Source organism: Vanellus vanellus (genome assembly GCF_965231255.1).
Source record: "Vanellus vanellus genome assembly, chromosome: 9".
Classification (NCBI taxonomy): Eukaryota; Metazoa; Chordata; class Aves; order Charadriiformes; family Charadriidae; genus Vanellus; species Vanellus vanellus.
Window position 1 is genome coordinate 14,731,024 of NC_138914.1, and position 27,299 is coordinate 14,758,322.

Sequence of the window (27,299 nt, forward strand, 5' to 3'; positions counted from 1 at the left end):
AGCGCGGGAACGCCCGTCCGTCCCCCCCCCGCCGCGAGACAGGCCAGGGAGAGCCACGAAACGGGTTTTATTGGAACGACATAAAAAGGGGACAGGGAGCGGCTATCACGGTCTGGTGTCGCCTCTCCTCCACCGGAACCGCCCATCCACTATGACACCCTTCAGTGCGGGGACAGAGCGCCCACGTAAAATCAGATCTTAAAAACATCGTTATTTTATAGACAGAGCCCCAAATACAGCTGTACTGCTGAGAACACAAAAGCTGCTGTAGTGAACGTGATCCCTATTCTGCTGCCAGAGAAAGAAGCGTTGCCCGCGGGGGCTCAGTGTCAGGACAGTCCTGGATAAGGCGGTTTATCCGACGGAGGCCATGATCACATCCACCGGGAGCTCCTCTCCGCTGCGGGCAGTGACCTGCATCGTCACGGTGTCGGTCAGGACAAGACGAGACCGTACCAGAAGGTCATGGCCACCCCGGAACACACCTGGAAGGGGGAGCGGGAGGAAGGAGTGAGTGCCCCCCTGCAAGCCTAAAAATGAACGCTGCTGCTTGGTAAGGGCAGGTTTCCCACAGGCAGCCTGGCAAACCCCCAGCACTGGGTCAGGAGAGACCTTTAAGCAAGATTCTTACCACTGTAAAACTCATGAAAGCAAAGCCTAAAATAAACTCCAGCTGAGAAGAGGTCCAGGCACTCATCTAAAAGCTGTAGTACACATCCATTTTGCTGGGCAAGGGTGCTGTACTCTCCCCCACAGGCTCACTCCAAACCAGGATGCCACAGACCATGAAGACAGCAAATTCCACCCAGCTGAGCCCAGGGCTGATCCCAACCTCCCCACTACCATCACAGCACCCTGCCTGATCCCAACACCAGCTGCTCTACACTGGCAGAGACAGAAACCATGGCAGGCAAAAACCTCCAAATCCTACCCGGAGCGCAGTGGGCTCCATCAGAAACTCCTGCCCCAATTTTCAACAGGCAGCTCTGTGAGATCTCCCAAAGAGCTGCTCCTCAAGCTGAGACCTCACCCCACAGCTCACCTGCCAGGTACAGTGTGTGAGAGTTCTTGTTATCTGGCACTTTATCTGATCGCTCACAGGGCTGCATCCCCAGGAACTTCACGATATTACTAACTGCCTCTGTTAAGAAAAAATAAATAAATCAGGCTCCATGTCACAGGTATCTTAACAGGGACACACAAAGAGCATGTAAAGGTGACTCAAGCCCTTCCTACATGTTAGGGATCATGTTCCTTGTCCTGAGGGACACATGGTCATTGCCCACTACAGTGTTTTTGTAGGCCACCAGGGAGGCAAAGGCAACACACAAAAAACCCACTGCCACACAGCAGTTTTGTTATCTGATGCAGCAAAGGTGCAACAGAAACAGAGGGGTGAATGAGTCAGACAACGGAAGTAGGAGAGTGCAGCTGGCTGCACGCTTACTGTGCAACCCTGATGGCTTGCTTGCTTCTCTGGGGACAGATGCAGAGGGAAGGAGACACAGGCCTTCAGGAGGAATTTTAAAAAGCCTGAGGAAAGGTATTTCAAGCCCACGGCACTGTGCAAGGAAGTACAGAGATGGCTACAGGGCAAGGACACACTTCTAAGCCATTAAAAGGACAGAGTTTTTACAGGCTTCTCAGAAAGAAAAGGAGTCTTTAATACAAAATGAAAGAGGGCTTACACCACAAGCCTGCCCACCAACCTCATGTCTTCTGCTCTTTGCATCTTTTTTTATTAGTCTTGAGTTCTAAGGTCGGAGCATCTCCTCCTTTCACAGAAGGAAAGTGGGAGCTCAAAGCAGAACTATGGTCTGTCTGCTTGGGAGGGTAGAGTGAGAGAGCAAAGCAAGATGTTCTCTTGCCTCCCACAATCCAGCTTGGTCTCTGCAGGGCCCAGAGTACTCATTTGGGTTTTTCTGAAACCTGAATTAACTTGTTATCACAGTAACTATAGCTTCACATTTCATAGCTGTGGTGAACTAGCTTGTGAAGGGTTTTGCCCCGTTACCCCTTCTGTGAGGTCTACAGTGAGCCAGACTGCCCCTCCGGGCTGCCTGCTGGAGGGAGAGGAATGTTAAGAGCTCTGCTGGGCTCAGAAACCCCCTTACCTTCAAGGGTTTTAATAGCAGATAAAGTAAAGGTCTCTTCCTTTTCATACTCGTCACCCACTTCATCCCAAGCTGCTCCAAAGTTTGGCTTCAGAACTCGCTGGATGTGATCAGCCACTGTTACCTCCAGGTCTTCAAGCTGATGGCAGAAGAGGTTCAAGTGAAACATGGTTGTTCTTAACCCTGCTCTCTCCAGAGCAAGATCCAGACTGGATTCCCTGAGAACAGGTGAATGTAGGAGACAGCTTCCACTTCCACTCATAAATATGTCAGAGCAGGTCCTGCCCCTTCCAATTTGCTCATGCAAATAACGCTTAGTTGAGCAACTGCTTGGCCTGAGAAAGCCACTTCTCACACCATTTCCAGGGTTTATAAAGCAAGTTCCTGTTCTGAGCACAGCCCTTGGCCTGACAGAGATCAAAACAGAGGACAAAAGCTAAGAAATAGCTGTCAGTGTCCACACAGATGTAGCATTTGCTTCCCCCAAATCCACATAAGCTTGTATTTTGCCTTTATGGCTCGTTGTCTTGTATGCTGGTAAAGTACCGTGAGACACTGTCAGACATGTGGTATCACCTAACGCTGTGTGCCGGTTTAGCTGAACTGCTGCTGTGACTATGTGTGTGCAAGGCAGAACCGAGCCTGTCCCTCCGGATCACGTATCAAAGAGCAGTCAGCGCCAGAGCTGCCCAGAGATCAGCCTGCATTCATTTTTGCAATCGCTGCAGGAAAGAATCTCCTCCCGATTCTAGTTGAAACACATGGAAGAGTTTGTTTAAACAGCGCTCAAACACCGTGGTGACTGGTGGGATGCAGAGAAAGGGGTTAACCTTGCACATTCCATTGGGAAAATCCCTCCCCACTCCTGAGAGGAGACGTGTCCTCAGTGACTCACTGCACAGCAGTGCCTCTAATCAGATTTGCAGCAGTGACAGGCAACACACAGAAAACAGCCTCTGGAGCTAACAGGGCAAGTTGAGGTTGTGTCACAACATCCCTTCCTCTCTGGAGGGTAAACACCACCCTCTGTGAGCCAGTCCCAGTTTCTGACCAAGCACAAGTTCAGATTCTTCCTTTGTGGTAAAACAGCCTGCCTGGAAATGGCAGAGCCTGATACAGAGGTGCTTCTGCAGTATTGGTGCTTTCATCAGTCTTAGTGCTGGAGAGGGAAAAGCCCCATCTTCCCCAGAGCAAGAACAAGGATGAGAATCTGCCCAAAACATGCAGGTCACAAGGCAATTAATATGCCACCACGGAGAGCAACTCACGGAGAACAAAAGATGGCCAATGGCCCTCTGTCTCCACAAACTTGACTGTGCAACCACTGGAGCCTGTAGGGCACAGCCAGTCAAACCTGGAGGACACACTGTGGCCTCCCAAAACATAGGTATCCTGCAGTCAGGTGTGTGCCTGGAGAGCAACAGGAGAATTCTCCAAATGAGACAAAGCAAGCTCTCCAAACCCACATCTGCATCCTAGGACAGACATCACAGAGACAGCAAGAATCCTCTCTTCATGCGATGTTGCCCACATCAAAGTCAGTGGTCACGGCGTTGCTTGCAGGGATCCAAGTACAGATCACAAAAACCCTCAAAATGACTGCAGTTTGTGATCAAATATACACCCAGCTCCTTACCACATACTCATCCTCGTAACCCTCGTCATCCGTCTCACCCGTGTTCGGATCACAGTCCTTGACAGTGAACTTCATCATGCAGCTGAAGGAACAGGCCACTGGAAACAAGGGAGGCAAAGGCAAAGCTCAAATTACCACCAGATCTGCACTCCCCCCTGGCAGAAGGGGGCTGGGAAACTTGGGGCAGCTGGGTTGTCGCCCTCACTCTCAGCAGCACAGGCTTAGCCAGTGACCTAGAGAGAGGTCTCCAACAGCTTCTGTGTCTCAAGGACAAGGTATTTATTTGTAATATTAAGGCTAGCAAACAGTGATAAAGACAGGTTCATGACAGTTATACAAGACCATAACCCTCAGATCAAGTGCTATTACTGATGAACCTCAAGTTGTGTTGGGAATACTAACTAAGCATGTCCCACCAGTGCCTTGTGAAGAGGCAAGATCCTTATCTAGAGATCAGTTAATGCACCTCTAAAATGAAACCACCTTGCACTGCAACACAGCAGCTAATTAATACCACTCAGCTAGGAGAGGAAGCGATGACTCATCCCCAAGAAGACGAGCACTGCTGTGTTAACAGCAGCAAAACATGCAGGTGAGCAGTCCCAGAACACAAACCAGGGAGACCAAAGCACAGGTAAGGCCGGGTTCATGTTCTGGACAGTGACAAATGAGGGCATGTTCAGTTCAAATGGACATCGCTGAAATTCTAGCTGTTTGTCCAAAATACTCCTTTGCTACTCAGAGCATTTAGGCACTCACAGCACTTTACAGGTACCAGTCTCCACACATACTAACACAAAGAAGAGACAGGCTAAGGAATATGGAGGGTGCATGGGAGAAAACTCAGCAGAGAGCTGAATGCTCATCTGCCATCTCCCATAGCCTGACTTGACAATGCTACTGCACAAAGGAAGAAGAAGGAGAAGTCATACTCGGCATCACTCAGGGCTGCACCCACACACAGGCTATAAATATCTGGCTAGGATGCAAGGTAGAATGTGTGTGGGCGAGTAATACAGTACGCTTAATTTGGGGGACGTCAGGAAAACACAGAGTGCAAACTGTTTACCTGCAGTCGGATCCTCTTCAGACAGTGCCACCAGCGTGTAGCAGGTACCCGGCTGGTTGTACACCAGGGTTTTGGCAGGTATGTAGCCAATGACCTCATACCCCTCTGTTGGCTCCATCTGCACTGTGACATTCTCCAGGATCTGATCGTTCAGGGTGTTCGTGCAGTCAAACTAAACAAGGAAGGGGAGAGCAGCAACAGCTTGAAGCTCCTAGCTATAGATCTCACAGCAGACTCACTTCAGGCAGAGTGGGAGCATGGTGTTGCCTTGTGAACCCCTAGTTCTTTGTTTCAACAGTGCATCTTGCTATCAGCTGGCTAGTTATAGGGCTCATGCATTCCAGTTTAGTCACAGAGCAACTATGACTAAAAACTACTCATTTAAATACTTTAGGGGAGAAACCAAAACCCCGTAGCGGACTCCAGTGCTCCAGCAATTCCCCCCGCCCCCCCCCGCTTAAAATGAACCAGCACATTGAATCTAAGGCCTGCCCTCTGTAACCCAGTCAGGAGCACAAATTAAGTGGCGGAAACAATGTGTCAGCTTCTGCCTCTTCCCGTTCACCAGTTAGTATGGAACTTTTTTCCTCTAAATGTACTTTGTCTTTCCTCCCAGGACAGTAATTCCCAGGTTAACTCTTTGCTATATTGAAATGCAAGTACTGTGTCCCCTGCATCTTCTCACTTGATGCTACAGGGACACAGTGACCCATAGCAGATGGGAAAATGATCCTTTGCACAGCTCAAACTAGGGGTAGCTTGAGCAAGTTTCAGAAAGCTAGATTGTTTCAACAAGTCTAAAATTGCTGATTAGACCTAGTTCTGGCTCCAATGACAAGCCACTTAACCTCATGCAATTGTATCTGGTGGATGGACAACAGAAACAAAGATCAAACCCTTCAAGGGCTGTGTAGCCAGTTCTGAGCTTCTGAGGAAGGAGCTGGCTAAGGACAAAACACTGCTGCTCACAAGCTAGTGTAGGACTCACCGTGCCTTGAACTCCCCGAGGCCCAGGCAAAGATGCTGGCACATCGATCCTAACATCTCACGTGTAGCAGCAGGGTGGTACAGCCAAGGCCAAGATGTACAGAAATAAGCACTTGTACTACACAGGCTAGAACAAGACGTAGGGGATGAAGAGCTCTCCCCCAACCACCACCTTCCTTTCTTGGGTTCCTGTTTCAGCGTCTCAGATAAAGCTTCACTCTTTTATGTCCAAAGCACATGCTTGGGAACCCTGAGGAAAGAACAGCTTCCCTTGCCAACTGCTCAGTAAGAACAGCCCCACCTAGTGCTTGTCTGATTTACTTGGACTGTACGTGTAAGCATTGTTCAGCCACACAGACACATGCTACCTAATTATTTTTTTCTGAGGATCTGCTGCCCTGGTTGAGAAACTAAGGACTCCTCATTGCAGTGACGTGCTTTGAACACAGATATCCCTGAGCTATTTCTTCCCAGTGGAGCTTTTAGCTGACCAGGAGCTTATTTTCCAATCCTCTTTCAGCACCACACGCCATAGCTACCCACCTGGAACACCATGTGGCTGACGAACGTGTGCTTGGTGCAACGAACTACGTACTCCGTTTCCAGCTCTGTTAGGGCAACAGGCTCTGGGGAAGACTTGAAGAGCGGACCCAGTCCCCGAAACTCTGGGATTGCCCCCAGTTGCTCTGAAACAGAGGACACAGAATCCATTGCCTTCCTTAACGCACAGGAAGGTGTTAGGAGTTTCAAAGCCCTCATTTAAGCTGCCAGAAGCTGCTGCAGCAAAGAACTATCCATCAAACATCCATAAGTGTTCACCAGGGACTTTTAAAATTAAAGACAGAGTCATCCTTTGCCCACATCTATTGCAATCTAGACAGAAGAGGGCTGCAGGCAACCCTAGCCCCAGGAGTGAACAGTAGATTTAAAATTGGGAGCTCTCTGAAAGGAGATTGGAAAAAGCTAGAGGTGCCAGGCAGACTCATCAAGAAGTGGCTATTTTGTTCCCACACACAGCTGTAGGAGAGGCCTTACATCAGTTTACCTTGGAATATTTCTTGCCGTGTTGCTGCCACCTTCTCTGGCTGTTTGACTACAGCAACAGGGGCATTTTCTGCAGGAGAAAAAGAAAAACACCACAGAAAAACCTCAAAACATTTGAAGGTGAAGAGTAAGAATCAGAAAACAGATTAAGGCCTGGAGAGGGATTTGACTAAGGAAAAGAAAGGAACTCATTTCTCATCTTCCTATGGACTAGACCCCCGTATTTAGCTTCCTAAACACCTTTGGAACTGCAGCAGCTCCAATGAGGATTACCAACTACTAACTATTATTAGCAGTTGGACTAAACCAAAACACTGATGTGGGAGCAAACAGGTTTGCTGGCCTTAGTCATTACAGAAGATATAATACCACAAAATTCAACTGGGCTGGAGGTCAGCAATTCCCAGCAGGCCCAATACAGTCTATCGCCCAAGGGCTGGAGCTGCTCAGGAATTACTAGCAGTTTGGACCAGCATTCAGGGGAAAGCTCCTCACCTGCTCTTTGCTCGACAATAGGAGCTGTGGCCAAAGGAACGGATTTCAAGTCAAAGGGTTTCTCAGAGGGCTCCAGGGTGTACTGATGCAGAGCCCTCTCCAGGCCAGGGATGGACACCGTCAAACCTGGAAACAGAAGGGACAGATCACTGAAACCACTTATAATGCCAGTTGTTTGTCACTTGTTAAACCGGGAAGGAGGTGCAGACTTGTTTTGAGGACTTGCTGCATTACCATTCAGGATGTAGCCAGCATTGAGGGCTTTTTGCTTCTGCTCCAGAACATTCAGGTAGAAGGTGGCTCTGTCTCTCACTTCATTGTCATCATCCATCACACACCTGAGAGGAAAACTTTCTTCAGTGCAAGGAAGCAGAGTCTACACAAATGAATCCACGTGACTAAGCCAACTTACAGGGCCAGGAAGAACATGCCATAGAAGACATCCGCAATCTACTAGTAATTGTATTAGAAAAGCAATCATACACCACACTGGTTTCTGTCTACTTTGTGATGCTGAATGCAGTGGTGATCCCATCACAGGATCCCAGGTACCCACTGCACCTTCTCAGACACACAGCTAGAAGAGACTAGACATGCATGAAGACGCTAACAAGCTCTCAAGCGAACAGGGGTTTTCAGCCAGGATGCTGAGAAACTGTGAGGTACAACTCACCTTTTCAGTAACACCAAGATACTGGGTAACATCTCCTCATTCTGGGCTCCAAACTTGGCCAGGGCACTTACAGCACCTGTTAACACGAGTCAGGAAAATAGAATTAGAAAGCAAAGAAATCACCTGAAGTTTTCTCCATGTCCTGGCCTTGTTCAAGTGCCACGTCAGAGACACTAGCAATAGTATAAAGCATTACTGTGACTAGAAAGAGGCAGACATATTACAGTGAAGTGCCTACAAACCTCCTCTGTCTAGTTTCAGAGTCACTGCAGCTCCCTCCCCATTTCTGAGCTACTGGCCACCTCTTCCATCAATACTACTGCAAGATCTTTGCTGTGTAAAAGATCTGTTCAGGGCTAGTGGGAATCACAACCCTCAAAAGCAGAGGTGTTCATACACTACATTTCCTTGAAGATTTGTTATAGGGCAGACAGCTTTCCAGGTCTGTCTCTTACCTGCCCGGACTTCTTCGTGCTCCAAGACAACCCTGTTGTAGATGAAACGAATGTATTTGGAGGGGTTATTGGTCTTGGGCCCTTCCTGCCCCAAGAGGTGGAGGATACGAGTGGCCAGCACAGTGAACTCACAGTCCTCAATGAATTCACAGAGGTGAGACAGGCCTGTCTCTTTGCTCTCCGAGTTCTCCTCAATGATGCTGATGATGCAGTCCACAATGGCTCGCTTGTATTCAAAGCCGCCCTAGGGAGCAAAGGGAACTGCTCAGCTGGAAATCTCAAAGTATTTTAGACACTCTGAACTAGCCATACAGGAAAAAAATTTCCTTCACAAAGGTCACTCACACTCAGTGCTTTTAATCTGTGTTTGAAAGGAGAAGGGCAGTAACGCTGCCCTCACTTTTGACCCTCTTTACACCCACAGGACCAGCTAATATTCAAACTGTCTTGCCAGTTCTCTTCAGAATGGCTGCAGTGAAGAAAAAAACCAAGTCCTAAAGACAGTAAAAGAATCCATCAGCCTGAAGGGTTTATATCTCCTTCAAAATCCTCTGCTGCTAGAATTAGTGCATAAAAACAGCCATATGGGAGGAGAAAAAACCCAACGCTCTTCCCTTTAGCACCAGACATCTGAGGATGAATCACAAGAGAAATATATTAAGGATCATATCTGCCACAGCAGGACCCAGCAAATAGCCCCATTAGTGTGGGAAGATACGCAATCAATACCTCCCCAGGCACACCCCATAACCTGACATGCTGTTAATGCCTGGTTATCTTCAGACATTATTTACTAGTGTCCTCAATACACACTAAGGGATTAAACTGCACAGTATCCTCTGCCAAATACATGCACAGTGCTGGGCATTTGGAGGATCTTTCTGGAGCTACTTTGGATTAAAAAAACCTGTAAAATAGAATGGTTTGAACTACAAAACCACATTCAAAATGATACCATCCACCCACAGAAAATCTGGGAAAGGAGAATGGTCCATTTTTCACAGCAGCAAAATGAGAGGCTCTGTTTTTTTCCCAAATGAGACGCTGTAATTGGCAGAAAGTGATGTCAGAGCAAGCAGTGGTGCCAGCTGTGTTGCAGGCATGTTAGCTCATTTAGAAATGGCCTCAGCAAACCTCTGTAAAGCTGTCTTTCTGCAATTCCATGTCTGACTGAATGCAGAGAATGCTCATAGGTACTCGTGATCCCTTCACTGCCACAGCACAGAGAACAGAACAAAAGTGGTCCTGTGTCATCAATAAATAGGTTGTTACCAAATCTTTGTGCACAAGACAAAACTTCTTGGAATTTGCTGTCAAAGTATAAAAGAAAGCTGGTTCAAATTGAAACACACATGGACTGCCAAGATATCTGCTGTTGCCTGCATTTGCTTTGAGAGTCAATAAACCCCCAGAAAAAAATCAAAGAATGAAAACCACATTAAAAATACGCCTGGCAGTATGCATATAATTATTGTGCACAGCTGGCTGTTTCTGCCAGTTAGACTGCAAACCTTTTAGAGAGAGCATGGCATTATCAGTATAAGCTTGACTTTCACAGAGGCCACTGTGCAGTCCTGCAGTTCCTGCATACAAACAAGGAACACAAAGTAGTTGTCCTGCAAACTTACTTCTTCCCGAAGCATAGTGAAGAGAAAGTTCATGAGGACGGCGTGTTTGCGAGGATACTTCTGACACAGTGCATTGATGGCCTGCACCACTACAACCTGGAGGAAAAGGGGGGCAAGTAAAAAAGGATTCTGTCTCACCAGGCAGGAAAAAATAGTTGAATTGTGTCAGTTTTGTGTCGGTCCCTAGCCTGGAAACCACAGGTTTGCCTTTACTTTATCCAGTAGGTACAACCCTAGGAACTGGAGGAGATTGATCTTTATCCATTGGCCAGCTCTTAGCAAAAGCCCACACCCACTGGAAAGAAGAAAAAAAGATTTAATTCTCAAAGGGCATGTGACTTCGGAGCTGGGTGCTGTACAGCCGAGATATGACTTAGGCTGATATCCTGAGATTCTTTCTCTTCCCTGCAAATACTCTGCAGCCAAGCTCCTGGAAGCAGCTCCATGCAGGTTTCGGAGCATGCACACAAACATGGACAAAAACCAAGGGGTTTCTTAGGAACCTGCGCATTCTTCCTCCTCCCACTTCCTTACTTTGAACTCATCTGAGATTTCTGACATGAAAGAGGAGATCTGCTTCATGAGCCGGTCGATGCTGCTCTCACTGCCGGTTTTCAGCAGCGTGGTGATGGCCAGGGTGGCTATGCTGCGGTTGGAGTCTGTCACAAGGTTCTCCAGGTCTAGATTACAGGCAGTCACAGCGGATGGGTGCTTCATGGCCACCTAGAGCAGAGACGGAAGAGTAGAAATCGCTCAATAGATGCAAAAGGCCCAGCTGGCAAAACCCAACAAATCTCTGTAAGCTCTCACTCCTTCCTGTAAAAAGAAATGCTACAGATTCTACATGAGGGTCTCAGACAAATAGCTCATCTGAGATTAAAGCAACAAGTTCTTTCTTCCTGCAGAATTGTATCTCTTGCTGGAAGAGAAGCAGTAGTAATAAACGATCTTTTACTATTTTTAACTCTCTCATTCTCCTCTATATATTAAGAAAAGAAAGCTATGAACTCCCAACAAAAAAAAATCAGTGAGCCTAGCTGTGGCAGAACAGCTTTGTGAGTAGAAGCACAGCAGTTACCAGACACTGACATTCTTTTTCTGGTTTTAAGAGTTTACAAGGTCAAGGCAAAAGCTGGAGCAAAGACTGCCATGGAGCAGGCAAGAATCAGCATCAAGGTTTGATCCCTGTTTTATAAGGAGCTCCTTCACCATGGGAAGCTCAGAAGGGAAAGCAGTAACAAGCAAGACCAGTGACACTCTTACAGAGACCTGTGAAACCGATTGCTTCTTTTTTTTCTTTTGTAAAGCGTTCTTTAAGGTTTTACTCCACTCAGAAAGCAATGAAATGTAAGGCTGTGGCCCAGGGTAGAGGTTATTCACACAAAACGATCACATAATCTGGCCCCCTTTCTCTTCTGACACCAGCAAATCCCTGCACATGAGAAACTATTACAGCTCCCAAGAGACCAGCTCCTACCTTGTTGAGGGTACGGACGGCTGCATATCTCAGTGCTGCTTTCGGGGAGCTGCAGAACAGCTGCAAAACTGCAAGGCAGGAAAACCAATAAAGGCAGATGTTTAGGCAATCTATTATTGAGAAGCATTTCACACCTAAAGCAAGAGCTTCAATGAAGAGACAGCTGCAAGCACAAGACAACTAGAAGCATGCTTAAGAAGCAACTGTGAATTTACCAGCTTCGTCCCTCCGTCCCTGTTGTCCCCTTTGCCACGCATCCCTGCTGACAACTAGCTCTCACCCACTTCCCTCTTCTTCCACAATGCTGCCATCCTTTGCTCCTCTTGAAAGCCAATTTCATCACCTTGTCATCCTTCCTACTAAGTCAATTTGAACTGCTGTTTTCCATTTCTATGCGAACCCTGTTCCTTTCCCAGGGCTTGCCCATGAAGGGCACACTCCCTGTGCAGAGAGGCGACACACAGCCTCCCTGCCTGCCAACAGTCCCAGCTCTGGACTGGACTGAGCTGGGAAGGCAGGGCCCCAACACCGTGGCTTCTTGCACTGTTACACTCAGTCTAAAGCAGGGAGATTTATCAGTTAGATTTCAGCCCTGTTTCACAAAAAAAAAAAAAAGACCCCTCCAATAACCTACACCTGAACACACCAGGCAAATACCTTTACAGAGGCAAAGCTATTCACACACAGCACAGGCTCACAGCAGCAGCATAAAGCAACAAAGGGTAAGGCAGCATTACAAGCCAAACAAGCCCAAAACTACACAAGGTCCTTGTTTGTTGGGGTGATCACCAGGTGTCACCACTACAGGCCCATAATTCCCTCACCATTCCCATGAGCATCACATTTACCTGAGACAGCTGGAGCCAGCTCTTTGGCAGTGCAGTTGGGCAGGTTAACAATAGCAGATGCAGCTTCGTAGACCACCATCTCGTGCTTGTTTCTTAGGCAGCTCTCGATGAAATCGAACAAGGGGCTATCGCGGCTAAGGGTCAGAAAAGCCACAAGAATGAATTAAAACAAAGGTGCTAACAGAAATGAAGAATCCGGCAGCAGAAATGGTCAGGTCCCATAGCCTGTGGAAAGTTAAGTGCAGCCATAAATCCACTGCCCCGTTTTTTATAGTGGTCATTATACAGTATTTCCAGCACACTTGGGCTGGAAGTCAGGCTGCCTTCTGAGAAGAGACCCTCTGCTTTATGGGCTAAAGGGAATCTCCCTTAGCCCTCACACACTGAGAGCTCACAGTGTACACACCAAAGTCTTAACCACCTGGAAGTCACAGTGCATACATGATAGCCAAATAATTACAGAAGACAGAGAAAATGAAGTAGAATATCTCAATAAAGAACAGCCATGCAAAACAGGCAAGAGAAACAAGAGTGTCAGATGTGCAAGCACATACACAGACAAAACTCAGAGAAGCCATCTCATAACAACATGAAAGCACCATGTATTTTCTCTGCTGCCTTTTAACCAACAATAAGAATCTGCATGCTGCTCTTCAAAGACAGAAATAATTGCCCTTGTGAGATGGCAAGTGAGCCTGCAAGAGAAGATAGAAGCAGGACCTGAGGAAATTCTTCCAGCAGGGCAAAGGAGCTCCCTCACCTGCCAGCCTCTTCCTCCAGCAGCTTGCTGGCTACTCGAATCATCATGCAGTAGGCAAACGGCGACTTGAGGCCATGGCGTGTGAACTTGCTGAGCATCTTGTTGACTGCCAGGCGGTCATTCTTCCGCACATGGTAGAGCAAGCCCAGAGCATGATACTGTGCACGGAAAGAGATCGTCACAAACTCATGGTGTGTTCTTTCCACTTTAATCCCCTCTGTTGCCCATAAGTGCCCAGCTGAGCTCTAGTAGTTTGCTCCACTCCCAGCTGCCGCTTACTATTCCCTGTGCTGGTGGTGGGTTTCCTACCTGCACCATGATGTTGTCACTGGAAGCTGCCTCCTGAGCCTCGTTCACCCAGCGTTTTACCACATCATAACTGGTCTTCAACAGGTGCTGGGAGGAGACAAAACCACAGACAACCCGTGAGAGAAGGACGGAGGAAGCTTTGGGAATCACAGTTCACATTAAGCAGCAGGGAGCTTTCCCCATGAGGGCACTGGCAGCAGCAACTTATAGAAGAGCAGAGGATCAGCATGCAGAGACCTGGCCATAACAGCTGTGGCCTCAAGAGGTCGATGATCTCCCACAAAGTCAGCGCCAGTCCCTCATTTGAAAAATTGGGGAAAAGCGACAATGAAACCCTGAAACTCCCAAGATGTCCAGTTCCACCACAGGGGACTGCTTCCCAGCTTGACTGACCCTCAGGCCTGCCCTGCAGCAAGTACATACCAAGGAGGACACCAGAGCAGAGCTGGATACACTTGGCACTTTGTCAACAATTGCCTGCTTCATATAGCGCTCGATGGCCTGCAACATGGTACTCTGCAGGGAAAGGGAAAAAACAGCTGATATGGAAAAGCCATCAGGACTGTGAAAGAGGAGATGCAAAGGCATGAAAAGCAGGGTTAAATGCAGGATGGGGTGAAGCAGGGAAAGGTGAATGGCCTAGGGCTGCACCAAGGGAAAAGCAGCACTTACATCAGTGATTTGACAGAGCGCTCTCACAGCAGGGCCTCGGTAATTGTCATCCTTCCCAGTCATGTCTTTGGTTAAGCTGGTTGAAAACAGGAAGCTCTTAATACCACACTCCTGAGCCAGCAGCTCTCAGGTGCACGCACAGTGTGCACAGAACAGTAGGCAGCCAGCATCACAGCTGAATGCCAAGCAAGGCAACTGCAGGTCTCAGGCAAGTCCCACTGGGGTGGGAAGGCAGGAGGAAAAGATCAGTACTCAGATTGCAAGCTCATCAGCAGGCTGTATGAGCTCCTGATCACCACAGGAGGCTGGAGTGCACACACATGTCCCTGAGGCATCTGCCTTCTTTACTGAGCACTCGTTCCTGCCCTTTCCCCTGGATCCTGGTCAGTATGAGACGCTCTACGAGCGGACAGATACTCATCATGTCGCAGCACTCGGGACTGGCTTCTGCCTGCTGCATGGCCTCTGCCCTCAGTAGACCCTAATACCGTCATGCTCCTGTCTCCTGATACAACACTGGCCTTCCAGTGGGATGATCAGCAATTCAGGAATGACTCACAGGGGGAATTTTGTTCGCCAGTGAAGTCGCATCCCATGCTGCTCACAGGAGCGGTAAATCCCTACCTACCTGTTGAAAGCCTTGGGATTTATACCAGAAATCTTCAAAAAGCTTCAAGGCATTCAGATAGGAAAGTAAGAATTAATGAAACACCCTTTGGCAAAAGGGGAAAAAACAGCAGTGCTGCCATATCGAGAGACAGTCCAAACACGTATGGGATATGGGGACACAGAACATTTCACATACATCACTAGGAGTTTAGTGTCTGCATTTTAATGGCCTCTTTTAAAGTAAAAAATTTTCCTCACCAAGGGCATTCCCTATCCTCACCCTGCTTACGGACTACAGTTCTCTCCAAGACGTTGGACAGGCATTACTGGAAGACGCATGAATATAACAGTAAGAAAAGCGAAGTGACTGACCTGCTAGTAACAATGATTACATCTTCTGCAATAGAAGACATCTCTTTGATAGTCAGGTAACACATCCTGCGAAGAGTTGGCTGACAAGGAAAGAGGGAAGACAGACATCAGATGAGAGGATCCCAGATAGGAAGGGATCTCAGTTTTCCCTGCTTCCATGATTTTATTGTGAATATCAAGAACCTGATACCTTCAAATACCCAGTGCCTGAGTGTAAAAGATGTACAAAACCCATATTCAATAACAAAACACACCTTCCTCTTCTAAATCCCTCAACCTTAGGGTGAAGCCACCAGGTTACCTGATTTTGCTGGATCTACAGTTTTATCTTTCACTTGTCATTCACACGAACAAGGAGAAAAGCTTGAAATTGTTAGCTGAAGGCACCCTGTTGCCTCAAAAGCAAGAAAGCAAGCAATTTATATTCCCGGGTCTGGGGATTTCTACACCGGTCTCGTGATTTTAATACCTTGTGGTTTGACGGACAACTAGCAATGGTACTACTGCTGTGGGTAGGTTCCTGGTCTCCTCCAGGACACACTGTTGTCCAGTCTCAGCAGGAAGTAGGATCTTTTAATGCTGGGCACAAAGCATAGTGTATTCTAGCCAATTATATGTTTGACCTGTGCCTAGCACAATCTCAGTAGTTAAACAGCAATCCAGAGGGAGGAATCTCCATCTCAAGAACAGAGAATTCTTCAGCTAAGCTGCCACAAGGCCTGGGAAGGGCTAGGAAGCCGATCTCTGTTTCTAAACTTTCATCCTGCTCTTCCCATTCAGATCCAGTAGCTCCAGGCAGGATAGAAAAGCTGATTGTAAACAAATGCACATCTCAAGGCTGAAAAAGACACTGTTGACAACTTATCCCACCAGATAAATACAGCAGAAAACAACAAGCAGACTTACATCATTGGACTGAAACAGCTTGGTCATAGCAAAGAAGGATTCGGTAGCTTCCATGACACCAAGGTGCTCCCCCTAGAACATGTTTGGAAAGAAGGAAGGAAATCCCAGTTATCACAACCAACTTTAGGCCGGCTGCAGGCGTCTCTGCATAGGTGTAAATTTTCTCTCCCTTACCTGGTTTATGAGATACAGGATCTTGGTGAGGATATGAGCACATTTTCGTGGGTTTATGGGAGTTTCATTAAACACTCGTGCCTGGAAACAAAGCACAGACAAGGATGCTGACACCAGCACTCCCTGGCAAACACCATCCTGTCTGGTCTTGGCCACCGATACAAACAATACATTGTAAGCCAGGTACAGCAAGATTTTAATGACTTTGGATCATATTTCCCCTCAATTCCTGTTAAATGTGGAACCCTTTTAAACAGCTGGTTCTACAGTCTCATGCTGGGATCATAAATGCAAGTGCAATTAAGGTTTAAAGGCCAAAGCCTCATCACACTTTCACTCACACAAGTCTGGACTGTGTGCTAGCTAAAACACTACTCTTCTGACAGATGTATACAAGCTCTGCGAGGCTAATGAGAACCAACACCATTCACAACATGGCAAGCAAACAGATAACGCTGAAACAACAGGGTCTGGGGATTGAGATGTTTACCTGCTGTTGATCAGAAAGGCATTTTTTCAGAGCAAATTCATAGACTATTCAATAGTCACTCACACCCTACTCATTAACTTTGTCATCTACAAGACATCTGGGGTGTTCAAGGCCAATTTCCCATCCTTCCTGTTTTAGGGTGAGCTTTCCCAGATAATTTTATTCATTTTATTACTATTTACAGTTCGCAGTCTTTAATTTACTACAGGGACCATTTCAACCTTCTCCCTTCCTCCCTCCAACAATAAATTAAGAACTAATGGGAGTGTTGCCTATTTCTTTCAGAGCTAGCAGGACTGTAACAAGCCCCCACTTCCTTGCTGATGTTCTCCAGTGACCTATTCAAGAGAGGGAAAGACTCTAGACAGAAAGAGATACACAAAGGACAGCATTTGAGGATTTACCTCTTGCAAGACAGCACTCTTCTCCAGGTGCTGGAATGGGTTGGAACCCCCACCTGCAAAATAAAGAGAGTAAGTCTTTCCAGGAATAGTACTATAGGAAAGCGACTTTCTAACCACGCCCATACTTTAAAAACAGATTGAGCATTTTGGGGTAACTTTTTTTCCCACAAACACCAAGCAAGCAGAACTCCTCCTTTTAGTTAATATTAATTGGATATCTTCACAGCAGTTAAGGAAGGCAGAGCAGACAGGACATTCTTTGATTTGTCATCCCCCACAGAAGTAACTAGCCATGAGCCGAGGTAGACAGATTAGCTGTAAAGTAACTGTGTTCCACTGTTATCCCCACAGACCTATTTCCAGCCCCTGGGCTGGGAGCTTGCTGACAGTTAGAGCATCAATAAGACAGGCCTAGAAACAAAAGCTCAGACAAAAAGAGGCATCTCTTGCCAGACTGGTGAGTCAGGAGTGCTTTATCCCTCCCTTATAAACCAATCAGGAATCTACCAGTAAAGTATTTTTGGCTCTATCACTAATTAAAAGAACAAGACAGAGGACTAGAGAGTCTGAACACAGAGTAACTTTCATTGTTCCACTTAATAGAATAAATTATATTAAATAATTAAAACCCTCACCAATTAGGGATTAAATAATCAGAGGGAAAAGCACTATCAGTCTGCACGGTCTATATTAGCTCACTTCCTAAGCATTTGTGAGCTGCAGCTTTTCAAAAGCTGCCAGTGATTGATAAGCAGGTTTTAATTAGTACCTATGCTCAGCCTAGCCCTGGGACAACACATAGCCATTTCCAGTGCTATTCCAATGTTTAACAAGCCTGATCTGCTAGAAAGCACAGCTCCTGGACCCAGCTCCAACCTGACCTGGGCGTGAAGCTTCCTATGATGGTGCTAGGAACCTTTGCAAGAGTAAACCTTACACTTAAAGGCAAACACATCCACACTCTGGCTCCTTCCCGGTTCATCAACTGCCCTCCTCTGGCACAGGAAAAGTTTGCAAATGCAGTAGCTGGCTGAACAAAGCACTGACATTTATGTGGGGTTGAGGAGAGAAGAAAATAAGGGGAAAGAATGAAAACAACATCTCTAGTATGAGTATGAACCAGTTCTAGATGAGCATGTGAACATGTTCCAAAAAACCTGCCCAGCAGCACAATATTTCCTATAGTCCAGCACATCTACAATCCCTAAATCAGCCATCAACAACAGACCATTGATTGCCTCTTCATCTTTCATAGGATTAAGGATCTTGAAATATGTTGTACATGAGGTCTCAGTCCTGACATCACTCTGTGTCAAAGTATTCTTTCACCAGAGAAGGAGAAAGATGCAGGGAAGACAGAGGCTGTGTGTTCAGAAAGCTCCTAGTATTGGATGACTAACAACAATTCATGCTGATTTGCAGAAAAACAGTCACTGACCAAGCAAGGATCTCAGAACAATTATATGCCCGAAATAACATCTCAAAGTGCATTTCTGAGAGCCAGTGGAAGCAGCTCATCCAAGACTACCTAAACTATCCATGAAAAGCAAAGAAAGAGAAGCCAATTAAGCAGGCACACTCATCTTAACAAAGAGACTGGAAAGAATGGAAAGAATGGGTATACAAGGCCTGTAAATTCAGGGATGATGCGCTCCACATAAGACCAAGATCAACAAGCACTCAGGCTATATATTTGGACAGGTACACAATCCATAGCAGAAAGGTAGGTGCAGTAAATGCTGGGAATCTTCATTTGACAAAGATGCAACACGATAAGCAGTAAATGCAATAGCGAAGAAAAAATGTTGGGAAGCATGCAAGCAGCTGTGGCAGAAAGGATAAAGGAGAGCTCTCAGTATAAACAAAATCAACAACAGTCAGCACCATAGTACAAGGAAGTGCATCTCCTGCCAGCCTTGGCCATAGGTAACAAAACACCTTGAAGCACGTGGCAGGTGCAAATGAAGAATAGCCCCAAAAAGAAAGCCAAGAGCAACTGCCCTCCAACATTTGCCTCACTACATTCTCTGCTTATCAAGACATCACTGGAGGCTACAGACAAGGGAAACAAGGGCATTTCATGTACATCAAAATAAAACGCAAGCACAGCCATGTAAAACAATCACCGAGATTTACGCTGGATCAATTCACTTCAGGAAGCACTGATTTGATATGCACAAAAAGCTGCACAGAGAGCTTCACAAAAGATACCACAAGGCACAACCGTGAAAGTAAACACTGTCATATCTGGCCTTGATTCCACCTGAATTACAAATATCAACCTCTTCCTTACTACTCGGGCCTAAAGTTTTGAAAGGTCAAGCAATCACTTTGTGTTTCTTTGGTGCTCTCAGCCTTTCAGACCCACCAAAGTTGGCAGCAGGCCGCATGTGTTAGAAATAGTGCCAGAAACTATAAATTGAATTCTACCTTGCTTTATCACTTTGTTTGAGACTTGGGCAACTGTGAACAGGGCTAACATGCCCAATATTTAGTCTCTGACTCCACACCTGGTGGTGCAGCAAGTAACCTCTGAGCGCTGGGCCAATGCAACAGGTTTAGCCTCTGGCTGCAGCAGTGAGAGGAGGACAGCAGCACACTGCTGCTCTCCACGCTCATGTGCGCATCAGCCAGCCCCCGCTGCAAGGCTGGCACCGAGTGTCCCCTCATAGCTCCCCCCCTTACCCACAGGAGGGGTCTCCCCTCACAGATCTCCCCTTACCCACAGGAGGGGGTCTCCCCTCACAGATCTCCCCTTACCCAGAGTGGGGGTCTTCCCTCACAGATCTCCCCTTACCCACAGGAGGGGGTCTCCCCTCACAGATCTCCCCTTACCCAGAGTGGGGGTCTTCCCTCACAGCTCCCCCCTTACCCACAGGAGGGGTCTCCCCTCACAAGTCCCCCCCATAACCGCAGGAGGGCTCTCCTCTCACAGCTCCCCCTTACCCACTAGAGGGATCTCCCCTCACAGCTCCCTCCCTTACCCACAGGAGGGGTCTCCCCTCACAGCTCCCTCCCTTACCCACAGGAGGGGTCTCCCCTCACGGCCCGGCTCCCCCCGCCTCCCCTCACCCGACTCCTCGTCCTTCTTGTCGAACTTCTTCAGCATGGTGGTGCCGAGCGGCCCCTCGATGAGGCCCTTCCCGCCCCGTGGCAGTCCCGATCCCGATCCCGATCCCGATCCCGATCCCGATCCCGATCCCGATCCCGATCCCGATCCCGATCCCGGTGCCGCCGCCGGTGCTGCTGCCGGTGCCGCCGCCCGCCCCTTCCTGCTCCCCGCCCCTTCCTGCCAGCCTGTCACTGCCGTCGCCACCCGCCGCACTGCGCAGGCGCGGCCCCGCCCTCCTTGACGTGGCTCCCGGCGGCGGCCCGAGCCGCGGGCGGGGCGCGGAGGTGTGACGGGCAGCGGTGACTGACAGGAGAGGGCGGGGACCGACGGGGAAGGGTGCGGTCTGATTGGCGGAGGGGCAGGGGCGGGGCTATGAGGGAGTTTGGGGCTGGGGGCAGCACTGTGGCTGGGGGCAGCACAGGGGGCACTGGGGATGGGGCGGGGGGGATACACTGGTCCCGGGGAACAGTGGGGCTGGGGCAGACACTGGGACCAGGGGTCACACTGGGGGCCACACAGCATGGGGGGGCCACACCGGGACTGGGAGGGGGCAGTAGGATCACTGGGGGGACACTGGGCGGGGGGACACCCTGGGGACGGCTGCAGAAGGGCAGAATGGGGCACAGGGGAACGCCGGGGCCAGAGGGGTGATAGAGCAAGAGGGAGACAGACTGAGACTCGGGGAGGGGAGACGGGGTGATGGGGCAGGACGTGGGGAGGGGGAGATGCTGGCAGGGGCTCAGTGCCCCTGGGACGAGGAGGGCGGCGGGGGAGAACCCCCTGCTGGGGTCAGGCGATTGTCACCTGGACTGCCTGCCCTGGAGCGTCCCTGATGTGACATACTGTCACCAACAGCTGCTCCCGTGTCCTGTGTCCCCACTGCCACCAGCACCCCGTCCTGTACCCTGCACCCACAAACCCCTGGGCCTGTCCCCGCAGCACCCACCTGCCGCAGTGGGGTGTCCCCGGGGTGTCCCCAGGGTCCAGCACTGCCCGGGCATCACCTGAGCCCTGGGACAGGTGGGGAAGGCAAAGGACCCGTTACCCACCCCGCCACCTCACCCCAACCCACCCATCTGCTGGCACACCCCTTTGCCTCCTGCAGGGCACAGGGTCACCCTGATTTCTCCTGTCCCCTTCCCAAAGCCGGCACCCGCTCCAGGGTGAAGGGGCTGCACTCACCCTGCAGCAGGTACTCCTCGAAGAGCATGGCCGTGTCCCCCACCAGCTCCAGCGGCCCCCCTGGCGGACGTCCCCCAGCCTCTGCCTTGCTTGCGCCGCCTTGTACTTTGCACGGGGCGGCCGCACTCTGCTCCGTACCTCTCTTATCTCCCAGCCTCGCCGAAGACGGCGGCTCCGGCGGCACAACGCGACGTCCCTGTTGTCCCAGAGCTGCTGCGGGCACCCCGGGCTGGGAGCTGGCCCCGCTGGCGGTGCAAGGGGTGACACCCCTTGCTTGGGGGCTTAATGAGCTTTGGTCCCCAGCGTGGGACATGCCCCCGCTGCAGCTTCGGGGAGAGGGAACATAAAACGAAGACAGAGAGGGGTGCAGGACTGGTATAAACAATGACAAGTTGTGTTTGATGCCACCTTTTATTGTACACACTCACTGCCACCGGCTTCCAGGCTCAGCCAAGCTTTGGGGAGGATTTTTGTGTGCCACAGCCACCTGGAGAGAGGCAGCTCCTGGGAAAACCTGCCTGGCTGGATACGGTCCAGCCGCATGGGATGGAGACATCCCAGTGGCAGGTGAGCGAGGAGTGGAGCAGGGCACAGACAGCCCTGTGGTGCCCAGGGCTGGGACCCGGCTGTGCTCCAGGGCTGGTCCTGGCAAAGGCAAACCTAGCTGTATCTTCTCCGGTGGTGCTGAGGTGGCAGCTATTAAACCAAATCCTCCTATGGCTGCTGCTTGCACCACGGGCGCCAGGACACAGGGGACAAGGCGCCATGCCCATGCTCCCCCACAGTCACGCCAATGCCACCCCATGGTCCCCTCTGCCTGTGCTCCCCAGCAGCCCCCTCCAGCCCCAGCTGAGGAGGTTTATCTCCTGCGTCCAAGGCGGGCCATCAGCTCAGCGTTGGCGGCCGCCTTGGCCTGCAGCTCCTTCTCTCTGGCCAGGTCGAGCAGGATTTTCAGTACGTGGGTGGGGACATCGAGTGACAGGGACACCTTTCGCACCTTTTTCCTGGGAGCGGGTCTCTTGGTGGCTGGGCTCATTGGCCACGGCAATGCTTTTCTTGCTATCCCCTCTAGCAGCGGCGAGCTGGCTTTGTCCGGATGAGACCCTTCCCCAGAGTCATGGTCGCTCGTCCCCATTTTGGGGAGACCTGGCAGCATCTCGTTAGTGCTGATGGTTTCCTGCTTTGTCAGTTTGCCTCCGTCCCCAGCTCGGGGGGCTGATGGGAACCACTCATGGCTCGGTCCCTTCCATGCTCTTGCCGGTGCCCCAAGGACCACCAGGAAGGTGAGCAATGTCCTGCAGTGCAGTGCGGCCAGGGATGCCTGCAGGGAGCACACAGCCAGCACTGAGCATCGCCCCCCCAGCACACTGACACACTGCCACAGCCCCACGGCTCCCCAGGCAGGATGTGTCCCCAACAGGGTGCCACACGCAGAGCCCCCCCTCCCAAAGCCAGCTAGCCATGCCTGGCAGGGCGGGGGGGAGGCTCACCTCCTTTTTGAGGACCCTTCAGTTTTCCACCCTGATTTTAAGCTTTTTGCACAGTGAGGGGAGATCTGGGGAGGTTGAAGGGGACAGGGGAAACAAATCAGCTGGGTGTCCACATCTTTTCCCACAGCTCCTGGTCAGACAGCAGCAGTTCCCTCCATTTCATACCCTCCAGTAAAAAAGGCAAAAGGCCACCTGGGGGAAGGGATGTTCCCACTCGGGGGGTGACAACGTGGGGACAGTGGCCACTTCCCAGCCCAGACCTGCCCTTTGGCTGGGGAAGTATGATGTGCCTGGGGTTTCGGGTGGGTTGTAGGGCTTTCCTCCTCCCACGCCTTCCCCTGAGGATGCTGTCCCCCCACGGGGCTGCTGGGCTCTCTGGGACAAAAGCCACCCCGCTGGGAAGGACACAAGCCACTTGGCCTAAAATAGACAGCGGGTCGGTGGCAGTGGCGTGACAAGGGCACGAGTCCAGCCATGTGCGCTGAGTTGTGCCGAGCCTCAGCATCTTCCTCCACCCTGTCCCTCACCCTGGTCCCACGGAGGGCCCCGGGGGATGCAGACTGCTGTGCCGTGGGGTGGGGGTCACAGCAGGTGTGGGGGCACCGCCACACAAATCCTGCTGTATAGCTGCCTCTCCCCCAAATCAATCAGCCAGCAGGGTTTGCCCAACTGGAAGGAGGGCAGTGAACGGCGTCCAACCTCCTGTAACCCATCTCTGGGGTGAAACCCTTCGGAAAGTACTGGAGCAGGCAGCCAAAGGCGGTTTAACTCACTGGGAAGTAAGCAATGAAAAGCATCCAACCCCCCTGCAACCCATTTCTCAGCTAAACCCCTTCTGTAAAGCACCACCGAAGGGCGCAGCCTCACCATTTCCAGCAGGTCCTCGTCCCCACGATGTTCAGGCGTTGCTCACTGGGTGCCAGGACCACGAGTTTGGGGTTTGTCCCACTCCCAGCCAAGCCCTGGCTCTTATCCTGGCCCCAGCTCCACCTCCGACCCGCAGAGGGGGTGATGGTGACATGCGGGGGGGGGGGGAGGGGGACAGGGGATGGACACACACGCAGACGACACCATGTTATTAATACATTTTGCCTAATAGCAGATGAAATCATCCCAGGCTGTGGGTGGGCGTTTGCCCCCTCAACTCCATCCGCTGCATTCCGAGGGGATTCCGGGAACCTGGGGCATCTCAGGCATAATTATTTCACATCTGACTCGCGAGATGGTTTTTCTCCATCTAATTGAGCTTTCCTGCTCCTGTCAGCCTTGGTTAATCACTTAAGGAAGGGATAAAATGCACATTCATATCACTGCTGGCCGGCATCCATGGCACTGGCAACATGAATGCCAGACCCCCAGTGCTGTGCCGCACAAAGCTCCAGGATGTCTCCTGGTGCCAGTTTGGCGCTGCCGTCCTGACAGACTCCCTGGCCCTGGCCAGCTGGGGGATGTATCTGGAGACACGTCACCTCCCTGCTGTGCCAACCCCAGAGTGCTGCTTGGGCCACTGGTTTGGACCCAGCTGCGTTGTTCAACCAGGACATCACTGGTTTGTAGCTTACCTTCACCCAGTCCAACTGGGACACCACTAGTTTGCAGCCCACCTGCACCAGTCCAGCCAGGGGACACCACTGGTCTGCAGCTCACCTTCATGCATTCCAACTAGCATGCCACTGGTTTGCAGCCCACCTTCACCCAGTCTAACTGGGATGCCACTGCTTTGCAGCCCACCTTCACCCAGTCTGTGATGCCGCTGGTTTGCAGCTCACCTTCACTCAGTCCAACTGGAATGCCACTGGTTTGCAGCCCACCTACACCAGTCCAACCTGGCTCAGCCCCTCCACCAGCTCCCTGCAGCGGGGAGCAGCCTGTAGGCATTGCTGTGGTGGGGTGAGCCCCATGCAAAAGGGTTTTGCCCCAGAGATCACCCCTTGGGAGCTGTTAGAGCACCTGGGGGCTCTCAGGCCGGACAGGCACCCACATGAGATGAGTTGGTGGGTGCTCAGCCCGGAGGGCTGGCCAGGGTGAGCAGCCAGGGCGCCCGGGGTTGGGGCTCACACTGCTGGGGGTCTCACCCACCCCTGTGGCTCCAGGGAGACTTGTCCCATGCCAACCTCCCTCACAGCAGCAGGGAGAGGAAATAACGCCAGCTCTGTTCCTCCTCCCAGAGATGGCCAGGAACTCACCCCTCCAGCTTGTCACAGCAGCCAAAATTAGCCGTCGGTGCTGATTCACCCAGCACATCATGTAGCACCGCAGCGCCACGTGCCAACACGTCATGGCCTGGCCAGGGGGTCATGGCCTGGCCAGGGGGTCGTGGCCTGGCTTGCGTCAGCCAGGCACGCACTGGCCACGGGGATGGGGCACCGGGGTCCCTGGGGTGTGAGGATCCCCAGCCAGTGCTGCAGGCAATGAGCAGCTGGGAAGGGCATCCCAGCTGGGGTGGGCAGGGGGCACGCTTGGCTCGAGAGCTGGCCCCAAAACCTACAGGCATCTCCAGTGGCGCACCAAGAAGCATGACATCTCTCAGTGAGCACAGCTTTAATATCACGCCTCCCCCCCCCCCCCCCCGCCCCGCATTGGTACACATATACATTCACTGTATACAGATATACACAGAGAGCAGCGGTACGTATGGGCGCCACAAAGCCCACCCAGCAGCCCCCTGGGCCCCGAGGCAGTGGCGGGTATGTCCCCACTCAGCCCTGGGGCTGGGGGGAGGCAGGGACTGCGGGCCCCTGGGAGCCGACATTGCTTCCACAAAGCCTTTGAGAGCGAGCGTAGGTGAGCAGGAACCTTCTCTAACATAGCACCATCCTCAGGCTTTCCCCAACGGGCTGGGATTAGACAGACGTGCTGCTGGCAGGCGTGTGAGCTGGAGGGTAGTGCACGGAGAAAGCCTCCAGCCCCCTCCCCCCCAGGTCTTTGCCAAACCATCAGCACCGCAAAAGGGGAACCGGGTCCCGGTTGTGGTTAAGGTGAAATTTATTCAGATGGAGCGGGTTGCAGGGTAGGGAGTGAGGGATGCCGTGAAGGAAGGCACCGCCTGGCCCAGGGATGCAGGCAGCCTACCCGGCAGAGAACGGGAAGCAGGCAGAGTTTTTGGAGACCCATGAGGGATGCAGGGAAGGGGATGAAGGTGTTAAGTGAGGGGAGGGGAGCCCAACCACGCCAAGTCCCAGCTCTGCTCCCAGGCAGCTGGAGAGGGGGCATGGGGCCAAGCGCCGTCCTGTCGGCAGCAAATAAGTTAAAAATCAAACTGGGAACAGCCCAGGAAACCTGCGGGTGGGAAAGGGGGTTAAGAGCCTGGGGGCGGGATGGTTTCCCATTTGATACAAATTTCACCTTAACGGGCAAATAAACTGATACGAAAGGAAAAACCCGTGAGCAGCAATAAGACACGTTAGAAATAGCACCAAGTTCCTGCTGGGGGCTGGTGGGCACGCCGCCCCTGCCGCCACGGGCAGCCCAGCCCCAGCCAGGGCGGCAGCTGGACCCCTAACACGGGGCAGCCCTGCCTGCCGAGACACTGCCCGTGCCTACGCCTTCGTCTGCCCTCCCACCTTGCTGCCGGCAACGCCGCGGGCATCTGCGGAGAGAAGCGAGGAGGTGTCAGAGCCGAGGCAGGGGACCAGCATTGTCCCTTGGGCTCTGCGTCGGCCAAGCCCACAGCACCAGATGGGGATGCTGCTGGACCTGCTGGTGCCGGTGGCCATGCCATGCCATGCCTACCTGGCCCTGGGTGCTGCCCGCAGTGCAGCTCACACTCCTCCTTGCTGTCGAAGCGGTTGAGGTTGCCCCGGCAGCCGCTGTAGACGAAGGGCCGGCACTCGATGACTCTTTGGTTGTAGTACCACCGCAGCGTGTAGCGCTGGCAATCCCCCTCATCTAGCGGCAGGCTGCAGGGCTCAGCTGAGGCGGCAAACGGCCATGGTGAGGGCAGGCAGGAGCTGGCAGCACACCGGTGGTGGAGGCAGCCAGACCCGCTTGGCAGAGGAGCAGAAACCTCGGGAGGGGAAGGCAGGGAATGGCTCCCGGCTGAGTACGGGCAGGGTTTGGCTGGACAGGACATCTCCATGCCCTGCCCAAGTGCTGGGAGTGAGGGCAGGAGACTGGGCAATGCCTCTCTGAGGGGCAGCTCCCAGCAAAGGCTGGAGATAGAGCTGGGAGGGAAGTGGCACAGGGACCTGACAGCCACAGTGTCCCTTGGAAGGGTACGGGAAGGCCCCTCTGCATGTTGCTGCTGCCAGGAATTCCCTGCTCTCCCGGGGAATTTGGGATCCCCTCCTGCGGCTCATGACCAGGAGCACAAGAAACTTGCCAGGGCCAACGGGTCCCACTGGCACAGCAAACCACCCATCACTGCCCGTGCTTTGGTGGGGGGGACAGAGCA

General features: G+C 51.3%; 2 protein-coding genes across 2 annotated transcripts in view; both read right to left on the reverse strand.

The window, feature by feature from the left end:
* Positions 1–60: 60 nt before the first annotated feature.
* Positions 61–20,382, reverse strand: COPG1 (COPI coat complex subunit gamma 1). The gene is made up of 24 exons (XM_082487798.1): positions 20,195–20,382; positions 17,123–17,175; positions 16,229–16,309; positions 16,055–16,126; positions 15,149–15,228; positions 14,168–14,243; positions 13,919–14,011; positions 13,496–13,582; positions 13,187–13,344; positions 12,427–12,560; positions 11,579–11,646; positions 10,636–10,824; positions 10,102–10,197; positions 8,474–8,717; positions 8,019–8,094; positions 7,580–7,683; positions 7,346–7,471; positions 6,852–6,920; positions 6,350–6,492; positions 4,820–4,991; positions 3,751–3,848; positions 2,115–2,253; positions 1,043–1,141; positions 61–485 (listed from the first exon to the last, which is right to left on the reverse strand). The coding sequence occupies exons 1-24, from the start codon at positions 20,229–20,231 to the stop codon at positions 355–357; spliced, it is 2,625 nt and encodes an 874-aa protein (XP_082343924.1). The 5' UTR covers positions 20,232–20,382; the 3' UTR covers positions 61–354.
* Positions 20,383–26,445: 6,063 nt separating this feature from the next.
* Positions 26,446–27,299, reverse strand: part of COL7A1 (collagen type VII alpha 1 chain) — a gene marked incomplete at both ends in the record, with an annotated part of 29,281 nt that continues 28,427 nt past the window's right edge. Inside the window, 2 exons of the mRNA XM_082487917.1 lie at positions 26,446–26,495; positions 26,639–26,818. Of these exons, the coding sequence (XP_082344043.1) occupies positions 26,446–26,495; positions 26,639–26,818 (230 nt within the window). The remainder of the gene's footprint in view (positions 26,496–26,638; positions 26,819–27,299) is intronic.

Bases quoted from the DNA above. Each gene is read 5' to 3' on its own strand.
- COPG1 (XM_082487798.1), bottom strand. From the start codon at position 20,231: ATGCTGAAGAAGTTCGACAAGAAGGACGAGGAGTCGG. The intron at 17,176-20,194 runs GTGAGGGGAGGC...TTTATTTTGCAG, and splicing joins CAAGAAGGACGAGGAGTCGG to GTGGGGGTTCCAACCCATTC. The intron at 16,310-17,122 runs GTAAATCCTCAA...CTTTGTTTCCAG, and splicing joins AGAGTGCTGTCTTGCAAGAG to GCACGAGTGTTTAATGAAAC.